At 38.7% G+C, this 11,182-nt stretch overlaps 1 protein-coding gene across 1 annotated transcript; it reads right to left on the bottom strand.

Moving 5' to 3' along the window:
- On the bottom strand, window positions 1–3,611 carry isl2b (ISL LIM homeobox 2b). The gene is made up of 6 exons (XM_043245456.1): window positions 3,474–3,611; window positions 2,989–3,178; window positions 2,531–2,790; window positions 1,210–1,493; window positions 716–883; window positions 1–526 (listed from the first exon to the last, which is right to left on the bottom strand). Exons 1-6 carry the CDS (start codon window positions 3,529–3,531, stop codon window positions 410–412), a joined length of 1,077 nt encoding a protein of 358 aa, XP_043101391.1. The 5' UTR covers window positions 3,532–3,611; the 3' UTR covers window positions 1–409.
- Window positions 3,612–11,182: the final 7,571 nt, after the last annotated feature.

The raw sequence follows: 11,182 nt of genomic DNA, 5'->3' as shown, positions 1-11,182 counted from the left end.
TGCTGTGACAATAAATAACAATAACTTAATTTTGCTCAGAGACACAAATGGTCCTCCAATAAAATTTCACAACGAAAAAAAAAATCCCATCTTCTGAAATCGAGTCTTTCGAAAAGATTTTTTTTTCCAAAAAAATGTCCCAAACCACAGATACAACAGCCATCATAGCCTTATGAACAACGAATATCCATTTCGGGTGAACATGGTCCCTCATTTAGTGTAGGTCGAAGCAGAGTTTCGCTTCCATTATTTCACCAAAGACTTGTTGAAGAATTTTAGGGAAAACGGTCCTCCCGTTCCCGGTGCAGGTTTTTGATGACGGCGCTGTCCGGTGAAGATAATGGAATTTCCCGCGTCGGTGATGTGAGCTCTTCCCACGATTTTCCCGGGAACAGACGAACAGTCGCTCTCACGTCTCCACCGGGCTCGGTACCATGCTGTTCGGTGTGTCCGGTAACTGTGAAGAAAGAGAGGTCACGTCGCTGCCGGAAGAGTTCCCTAAAGAACCGGATTCCGAGAAAGAGACCTGAAAGCGAGAGGCAAAATTAACTAATATATATATTATATTATATAAAATGGCATAATAATAGTAGGCTAATGGTAATAAAAGTAATAATAAGGACATTAATAGCAGGCTATTTATAAAAAGCCAAATAGACAAATCTTAGTCAGGCTAAAAGTAGCCTATAAAAAAATAGCCTATTTTCTCACTCACCAGCTGTTGAAAGGCAGGTTGATCTAAGTCACTCTGAAGTGCAAATTCGCTGAGAGCTTTCCAGGGTGGTTGGTAAGTCTGCACGTCCACTGGGTGTCCTGGCATCGAGGGGTTGTGCCGGACCGGGCTGCCCGCAACCAGCGCAGTGCCCGTCATGCCCTGCAGATTCTGCACCAAAGAGTCCAGACCGGTTCATATCGGCATTTTAATAACTGACAATGCCTCCTAAAACAGACTTAGCCTACATCATTTTATTATTATTAGTATTATTATTAGTGATAACTGTAATAAATAAGGGCAGTCCCAGATTAAAACATTTGTCAAAACCACCCACAGTAGGAGGAGTCTAGCTGTTTGCTTCGAATTACAGACCCAATTAAAATCATCTCGGCTCATATCAAGTGTCGGGAGCCGTACTAGTTAAAGCCCGCATTTTCTTCGGCGTATGGCAGGCTACGCTTCTCACACTAAAAGCGCATTAGCAAGACGCTCACCGTCTTATCGCCGTGTTGCTGCTGTAACTGTTTCATGAGTATGGATCTCTTCTTATCCTTGCAGCGCTTGTTTTGGAACCAGACTCGAATGACCCGCGGGCTCAGGCCTGTCATCTCCACCAGCTGCTCCTTCATGAGCGCGTCTGGTCTCGGGTTCGCGTTGTAGCACGTCCGTAAAGTGTGTAGCTGCTTTTCGTTCAACACCGTCCTCACCCGAGTGGTCTTCTCCGATTGCTTGTGCATGTGGTTCCGATGAGGGGTTTGCCGGACCGACACGGGGTCGGCTGTAAATGAACAACGACAACAACAAAAAGAACGAATGAATTAATTGTAGTCAAAAAAAATAACTTTTTAAAAAAACATAAAATATGCTACAGACAAGGTAACTGCCAAAGTAAAATGCCGTTGAAAAGAAATACACTCTCACAAATCGACTTTAAATATTCAGTGTTTTTTTCACTAAAATTTAATTAATCTGGCCTTATGATGTATAAGTACTGGGCTATAGCGTGTAATTAATTTTAAGATCAATATTAGGCAATACAATAATGTATAGCGTTAAATATAATTTAGGCCTATTTTGCATACAGGCTATGCATTTTATTTAAAGAGTTGCGTTAAATTAAAGAGTATATTGAGTCTCGTGGCTCTCGATGTTGAAGGCCCCGCCGCTCAGGCTTATCAGTTGTTGACTAAAAGTTATCAAGCGGATCAGTCTGTAATTAGCTATTATGTAACGACATTACACGATTCCTCCCCGAGTGGCCTGTATAATTATGTCTACCTTTCAGTTTATCCTATGTGCTCAGTTCTGAAATTGACCTCAGGCTAAATAAGCCCAAGCTGTTCCGAAAAAAGAGCGCAACCCTTTCCTAATTATTTTTTTATTTTCTATTAGCCTGTTACAATTTCGTTACGTTCGACTATAATAACACATGACCCTAAACTTAATTTTTTTAAATCGTTGAATTTTGACTTTATACATCATCCGACGGTCGCATAAATAAGCTTTCCACTGATGTACGGTTTGTTATGATAGGACAATATCTGGCCGAGATACAACTATTTGAAAATCCGGAATCTGAGGGTGCGACAAAATCAAAATATTGAGAACCTCGCCGTTAAAGTTGTGCAAATGAAGCCCTTAGCGATGCATATTACCAATCCAAACGTTTACGTGCTCGTGGTGGGGAATTTACTAAATTATTAATATCCTAGTTTTTGCATAAATTGTTGGCTACAAATATAACCGCTCTTCTTGTGACTGGTTTTGTGCACGGTCCAGGCTCGACTGTGGCTGTTATGTGCTATAGCTACTGACCTGCCATGTGCAGTCCTCTGCTGTGGATGTGTCCCGGACTGAGAGGGCTGCTGCCTGATCCGCGCTCCAGAGCCAGACCGTGATCTGCTCGACACAACAGCTCCTCGTCCCGGACGGAGAACTCGTCCCCGGGCAAAAGCTGCCGGCTACACACCGAGCAGCGGAAACACTCGATGTGATACACACTGTCCCGAGCTCTCATGACCAAATCACTGCTGCTAAAGCCCAAAGTGCATTTTGCGCATTTTATACCGAACAATCTGTTGGATGCAGAATAGAAAAAAAAAAGTTTGTGCATTAACCAAAAAAAAGCAAGTCCAAGCATGCATTTTTTTTTTTTACTTTAGTTTAATTTTACAGCGTGTTGCCAAATGTTTTGGTTGTTGTAAACGTGAAATACACACGCGACTAGATTTCACACTTTTCCCGAAACGAACCAAACCAAAAAAAAAACCTACCTTACGTAATCTCTCTTGCAGTATGTTTTCCCGTCCCGTACGAAGCAAGTGCAGGTCTCGTCCAGGTATTGGTTGCACTCCACGCATTTCAGACAGGCAGCGTGCCACTCCAGGTCGGGGGAGACCCGCAGAATATACTGGTCGTGGATCTGACTGCCGCAGCCTACACACATCGCGAGTCCGGACTTCTCTGAGTGTGAAAAACAACACTGTTTTGAGCCCTTGCACGGGACTTTGAGAGTCGACAAATTATACGTATTTCATAAAAATCGAAACCATCGACGTTTGTAACCAATATATGTAACTGTAGTGAACAGACCAAGACGGCATTTCTCGGATGACAGATACTGCAGAAGCAGTAGTGCAGAAAAAAAAACAGTAGGCCTAATCGATTTTCAAAGGCAACAACGCTGAATTAAATACAAACGCTTAATTTTAAAGTTAGCCTATTCTTTTTGTAGGGCCTTTTTCACCGCGGTACGTACTTTTGGAATGATCCCCCATATCATCCAAAAAAGAAGAGCTGAATATTATATCCACCATACAGGTTGCCTGAAGGGAAGACTGCTTGTAGAAACAGAAAGAGAGAAAAGGTAGTAGTGTCCGTTCCCGGCTGCCCCGCAACTTGAGTCCAGAGTGAAGAGAGATGGAGAGGGGGCTAAACGCAGGAACAGGACACACACACACACACACAGAGAGAGAGAGAGAGAGAGAGAGAGAGAGAGAGAGAGAGAGAGAGAGAGAGAGAGAGAGAGAGAGAGAGAGAGCGAGAGCGCGAGCTGTCTGCAGCTCGAGACGTGACGTCAGGCGCAAGCCCGAATTCAGACACGTCAGTAGGGGGCAACAAGTCACAGTGCACCCAGTATTGATTCGTTTCACTCCCTAGACATGATCAGATAACTGTGCCTTGATGTTTCAGAAAAATATATATATTTTTTAAAAAATTTCATTTGCTGCGGGAGATTATTAGACGTGGAGAAAACATAGCTTTTTCCTTTGGATTCACTCACACCATATACCTTTAGGAAAGGATTTATCTTGTCAGGTAGCTCATTAGGTTCGAAGTAGCATACATGGGTGTTATATTAGTTTAAAAAAGCTAAACCCACAGCCCCAACAATATGTTTTAATTCTTAGTTTTAAGATAAAACAAGTCTGCAGGCTAGTACGCATATTTTCTAACAGATTGACCAGTACAATAAAGGGAAGCGATGATTTAATATCTAAATAGGGTTATATAAATGTGTTCAGCAAACTACTCTGTAGGCCTATACATGCTGGAAGGCTTATTCCTGACTAAATGATGCCTACTAAACTCTGAAATCAGCAGAGGCCTTTATTTCATTTGGTTTGCTGTTTTGTTTATAAATGTTTCCTATATTTACCCATTTCTAATTTAAGGTAAGTTTATTTATATTGCACTTTTTTATACTTTCATATAGTACTTTACATAAAAGGAAATAAATTATTAATCACAACAATTAAAGCATTCATAAGCATTCAATTTGTTTTTTGAATATAGAGCAGTTAAAAATGTATTTCTTTTATGTTCATGCATAAAATACAGTGCAGTCAGTTCAGGAAAGATTCTTAAATAGAGATGGACATATAGCTTATGTATTTAATTGCAGTACATAGTCTACGGCAGTCTAAAAGTGGAGCTAACTGGAGGAAGAAAAAAATGAATATTTCATATTTTAACATGATTTTAAGCAGAAGCAGTGTTTGAAGCAGTGTCGACACCGTCATTCAAAACCATTTCAGTTCTTTAGACGTTAAAAGGAGAACATGAGAATGTGATAGACCAGACAGAATTCAGTACCGCCACATACTTTGTTATTCAACTGTAATTCAACATTTCTGCTTAATAATGAACCCTGGCTCCCATCAATTCATCGCTGCTCTGCTTTCAGATATGACTGTATGAAAATGCACGAAATGTAACGCTCGAGTGTGCTTTGAAAAATATAAGAGGGGGTATTGTCTATTTCTGCCCTGCACGAAAACCGGTTACACTACACGTGCCTTGGCTCATCAGGACGAACTTTCATCTTCTTCCATTAGCAGTTTCTTCAGTCTGAATCCCACTGGGATATACTGACACCCAGCGCTCGAACGGAAGGCGGGGTCCTTTTAAAATCATCAGAAAAGAGCTGTCCTTTGCGATCCGACGTTATTTTTTTTTAAAAGCATTTTAAAGCATTGTCGAAGGTTCGCGGCAGTTTTAAAGGACCTGGACCTCTCATTGAAAACGAATAGTGTCCGAATGCCGCAGGTAACCATACTCTCTTCTTCGTTCAGTTTCTGACATCCACGAGACGGACAGCCTTCACACCTGCCAGCGGCGGCGACTCCATTAATTCAAGAAATTAATGCTGCGTTCCAGGCAACCCGTGAGCCGTGTTTTTACAGCCTTCTGCCTGTAAAAGTGCACTGGTACTGCAGTCAAACCCGCGACGTCCTATCCGTGAACTCGTACTAGATCGACGTGCTCCGACGGCACACAGCCCGAGTAGTTTATAAGTGTTAACCTTACACTAAAATAAACGGCAGCGCTTAATTTGTGCCGGAACAAGCAGCATCCGGCACACCCCCCTCCTCACGCGACCGTGAAAGAAGTTCGTGCTGACATATAGTGTGCATATGAAAAAGCATATTTGCATATATGCATATTATGTGCATATATACTGCATATCTACATCTGAAATAAAGATTTTAAGCGCACAAAAGACAGCCCGGCTACTCTGTTCTAAATGCATGGTTTCTGTAACTGTTTTCATTTACACAATATTTAATAAAGATGCTGGTTCAAAAGTTCATGGCTTCTCCAGGTTTTTTCAGAAATATTTAATTCTTATTTATTAGAATGTTATTTGGCCTCTTTCAGTTAGGCCTACGCTGCAATTCACTTTACATTGTGTTCTGGATGCTTAATAAGACTAAGAAGAATTATCTATAAGGCTGCCACAGGGTCACTGTTTTTAATAGTAATATCCTGTACCTCTCTACTAAATTCTTAATGTGCTCTGAACATGCATGCAAACATGAACTGGATTTAAAGCCATAAGCCATGTAGCCTTCTGTGTAATGGGAATACCACAACGTAACCAACAAACACGCAGCAGCAAAAACAACACGTGCCTATTGACAGATTTTTGTGCTTCAGCATGGCCCATTATTTTGTTCGGAACTGTTTGATCCATGGTCTCATCCAATGGGGATAGGCCAGCTGTCAGGGGTCTGCATTAGCAGAGTTTAAGTGTGGCTAATGGCAGCTTTAAGCCCTAAATTATTTACTGCTCTCATCAGAAATGAGACTTAAAGTGCTGTGTGTCCAGCCAGCCCCCGAACAGCTACATGTGCCAAAAACCTCAGTCAAAAGTCAATGCACATAATTTTCAATGGAGCTAAATAAATCACGCCATAACCGTAAATCGCAGTGATTAGCTTACTTTAAAGGTCATTCCTGTTCATATTTGTATGCATAGTGTTTTTCCTGGTTTTCGTTTTGATATGATAAGACTCGTATAAATGCCGGTTTTAGCACCAGCCCAGAATAACGGTGGAAAAAAAAATCCTCATGCATGCGCCTCTGAAAGTAGAATCATGTTGCTTATGTATAATTTAACATATGTCTGATTTAATGCAGCATTCATATAATAATTAGTATTAATTTTTGATTGCTGCCTTAGGGCGTTTCTGCATTGTTGGCAGAGGAAGCAATCCCATTATTATCATAACAGTGTTCCTGTCAGTCTGGCCTTTTTATTTTACAAATGCTGAGCTTGTATCTCTGCCCCTGATAACACAGGACAGCTCTTGCACATTCATTAAGAGCCATTACCGTGTGTCACTGTATGTGTATGCTACTTTACGAAACTACTGCATTTGCTCCTGTTCATTCTTTATTAGTTGCACAATTTGTTTTGTATTTTATTTCCTGAGGATTATTATCCAGTCTCCTTTTAGATGCAGTTGCGGTAATATATTTCTGAACCGTTTGGATTTGCCTGCATCAATTGGTCATGATTTTGGTCAGTAAACAAAAACACACAAATAATTGTGTGGAGCCCAATGTGAACATTCACAATGCAGGACAGGGAAAGCATGTGAAAAATAGACTTAATGACTGTTTAACCCTCTTCTTTTGCAGAATAAGATCAGACCTGCACAGCCGTCAGTAGGAATATTTTTACCATTTATCTTTACAAAGATATCGCCAGTTCAGCAGTGCTTTTGGGATATTTTGGTGTGAAGTCATGCCAAAGCATATTTTCTTCTTTTGAAGCCATTCTGTTGTTGATTTACACCTGTGCTATGAGTTGTTGTTCTGTGGCATCATTCAACCTCTGTTGAGCTTCAGGTGTGAAATAAAATGTTAACGAACACTTAATGATTTAAAATGTGTCTTTAGATTATTTACGTATTTTTTTCTGCAAAATAGTATTGCATCTTTAAGGGTGAAAAATGCATTATCACAATAAAGGTTTTTCAATGCAAGAAAATAAAAAATGGACATCTGATAATTATAATATGTATCATCAATAAAACATAAATAATTAATCAGGATCCGAAAGAGCTTGATTTTCCAAGTGCCATTTGTTGTGGTTGAGGTAAAAAAAAAAAAAAAAATCTAGATGTATATTTGTGTGCGCGTGTGTGTATATTGTTTTCTTAAAGTCTCTTTTGCTTACCAAACCTGCATTTATTATTTGCTCTAAACAACAGCAAAACTGTACAATTTTGAAATATATATACCATTTAAAATAAATATTTTTCTATTTGATTATATTGATGAATTTTTTTGCATCGTTACTCCAGTCACATGATTAAAAACATTTATTGTTATTATTACGTTATATATTTATCTGAAATAGAAATCTTTTGGAACATCTTTATCATTGCTTTTGACCCCAAGCTTTTGAATGATGTACAGTCTCAGTTTGTGTATGTGTACTTAAGTCATTAAGTAATTATAGTATTTTAGTGTATGTATAGATTGTATAGCTCTGTTGTTTTCGCTATTGCACTGTTATATGTTACTTATGTTAACTAGTATGTAGCACTGCGAGACACGACATCTCATTTCACTGTGTGTCCACACATGTAGCAGAAATAACAATAAAATTGACTTGACTTGATATAGAGTATAATGTTACAAAAGCTTTTTATTTCAGATAAATACTTAGCTTTGGATCTTTCTATTTATCAAAAATATATACTCAGTTGTTGTAAATACTGATAATAACAACAATAATAATAATAACAGTAATAATAAAAAGGTTTCTTGAAGCAAAAGAAATCAGCATATTAAAATGATTTCTGAAGGATCATGTGATACTGAAGATTTAATCTTAAAATGTAGTTTTGATCACAGGAATACTTTTTTATTCATTCAAATATACAGAAAGCAATTATTTTGCTATCAATAGTAAAATATTTCAATACTTCAAAATATATGACATATTTTAGATCAAAATAAATGCAGCTGGTGAGCAGAAGAGAATTCTTTATAAAATCTTGTTAACTTTGATTAATGTTTTTGATTCACATCAGACCAACATATATACAGATACATATATTGGTAGTACGGTATAGTATGGTGTTATGTTTTCACACCTGATGAGCGAACAATGGCATGTATATATCTAAATATGTCACTTTCTGCTTCAGGTGCCCATGGGACCTGTGGGAGGGCAGGCGGCGTAAGCGTGGCTATTTTATCCTCGCTGTCCTGCTCCTCGTGAGCGTTTTAGCAGCACCATGGGGCCAGAAGATGAACAGACTATCACTGCCCTCTCAGCCAGCAGACTGCACAGCAACAAGCACTCTGGGAACACTGACCAACCGGGGCAAACGACCAGACCATCTGCCTGCTGCTTCGCTCAGATATACATATATTTTTAAACCGGGGTGGGGGAAGTCAGCAGAGTTTGGCTGGAGAAAGTTGCCAAAGCTGTAGCTGGGGACTTGAGGCCTGGTGGGGAGGAGAGCAGCTCTCACTCTGGATTATACGTCCTGGCTTTTAACGGCATGTTCACAAATTGATGCCGGGCTCCTCGGGGGCTGCAGCAGGAGCATTAAATGGCACTGAAATATTCATATGTGAGTGCATTTAGCTGAGCGCAGCTGATGGGCGGCTCCCAGGAGGGGCCACAGGGAAGAGCTGCTGGGCTCCGATCTCTTAGACCCTCGTGCCCTGTGTGTGGGTGAGGGGGGTATCTAGAGCTGGTTTTGTCAGAGCTCTCTAAGAAAGCGTCCAGCATGATCAGTGAAGTTCAACTCTTTTAAAGTGTGTCCCCTTCATTTGCATGCATTCCCCCGACGGGTCACTCAATGATCACAGGGTTAATATCAGAAAGAATATATTCACTGATGACATTTAGCTGCATGAAATAATAATCTTGGAAACAGCAACTTATTCAATTAAAGAAGATTAGTAGATTAGTAGAGAGATTCATATTTGTTTTAAAGTTTGTCTGCAGGCATATTTATCGTTTGACAAATGTTAACAATCTATCATCTGTCTGTTCGTCTGTATGTGCCCCTTATCTATAATGAATACACAAATATACAATACAATATACATTTTATGTAATAATTTAAATCAAGGCTATTCATTTGTAAAATGAATAAATGAATAATTCAAATTATAATAATTTAAAAAAAAGTTCCTATGCTATTTTCAAATGTACATTTTTTTGTTACTGTCATTTTGCCATTTTTCTAATGTTTTGTTTTACTGTCTCAATGTTTTATTTAGTTTCACAGTCCAGTGTTGAATTGCATCTTAATCATATACATAAGAAATGTGCAAAAATGTCACTTTTAGGGAAGTATGCTCAAAGGGACATCTTATTCAGTGTTAAAAGGTTCATATAGTACATTAAGAGTATATATTAATAATCTAAGATACAAAATTTAATGGGTTGTTGTACCATAAAAAGATAAAATTTTTGCACATTGTCCCCCCCAGTGTCAGACTTTCCTGTCCCACTCATTAAATCCAGCTTTCCCAGTCTCCTCTCTTTGCTCTGTGTGACCCAGTTCTTCCACAGAAAGTCGAGGCTAAAATCCATCCAGCGGAAAACTTTTATGTAAATGTGAAGTGTAGAAAACTCCTCTGTAGCCATGGCAACAGTCTCTGGAGTAGATGTCTTCAGCCGAGCAAATTCACTTCGCTGGGGTGCCATGCACTTAAGAAGAATGTTTTCAAAAAGAAACCTGAGAAGCTTTTTAAAATATGATGTATAATTTATTTGCATCTTTTTTCCTGGCTCATATCTCTTTGAATGATGGTTTAGGATTGGATGTGGTGGCCATTTGACTTCTGTGTTCAATGCTCACAGCATCCAGCAATATTCTTGTTTGGGTTACTTATGTATTGATTTTGCTATGAATCCAGACATTCAATACTATAGAGAATTCAGAAATTCATTGACTGCAAAGGAATGAATGCTGTCAGCCTTTTTAATTATTGGTTCTCTGCAAACATGGAAGCTTTTCAAATGCCAAAAATGCTACTTTTGGTACAGATTTAAAGCTCAAACGTTTCTAGAGATATGAGAATGTAAAGAAACACATATTCTTTGATCATGCTTGGCTTTATAATATATGAACTGTTGTTTTTCTTCTTATCTCTAGTTATTATCTGAAAACTGTATTTCTGTAGATACTAGCAAATAATAAAGACCCAGAGTGATTTTGTTCAGACTGTACCCTATCATGTTCAATGCACATAAAGGTAGTTAAAATAGTCCATTTGACATCAGTGGTTCAGTCTTATGACACTTTGAGAATACTTTTTGTGCGCAAAGAACACAAAACAATGATTTAGATCAAGAAACGTTCTCTTCCCCGTCACCCACAACAGATGTCACAGGGACTATTTTAATGATGTCTTTACTACCTTTCTGGGTCTTCAACGTGTCAGGTGCATTGCAGTCCATGAAAGATTTTATTTCAGTTTTTTGGTGAGCTATCCCACTAAGGGTACTGTATTTCAAATGAATGATGAATTCTTCTTTTTTGTTCATAAATTGTTAGTTATAATGTTAGGTATAAAGAAAGTCCACGATCCGCACTCACATGAAATGCTCTTTCGTTTTATTTTACACATATCCCAAGTATGAGGATACAGTTTTTTTTTGGTACAAAGGTATCTTTGTATATTTACAATAAAAAAAAAAAAAAA

This window comes from Puntigrus tetrazona, chromosome 7 (genome assembly GCF_018831695.1).
Source record: "Puntigrus tetrazona isolate hp1 chromosome 7, ASM1883169v1, whole genome shotgun sequence".
Taxonomy (NCBI): Eukaryota; Metazoa; Chordata; class Actinopteri; order Cypriniformes; family Cyprinidae; genus Puntigrus; species Puntigrus tetrazona.
This window is presented reverse-complemented; position numbering and strand designations above follow the sequence as displayed.

Bases quoted from the DNA above. Each gene is read 5' to 3' on its own strand.
- isl2b (XM_043245456.1), bottom strand. From the start codon at position 3,531: ATGGTGGATATAATATTCAGCTCTTCTTTTTTGGATGATATGGGGGAT. The intron at 2,791-2,988 runs GTAGGTTTTTTT...TGCATCCAACAG, and splicing joins TGCAAGAGAGATTACGTAAG to ATTGTTCGGTATAAAATGCG. The intron at 1,494-2,530 runs GTCAGTAGCTAT...GTTCATTTACAG, and splicing joins CAGAGGACTGCACATGGCAG to CCGACCCCGTGTCGGTCCGG.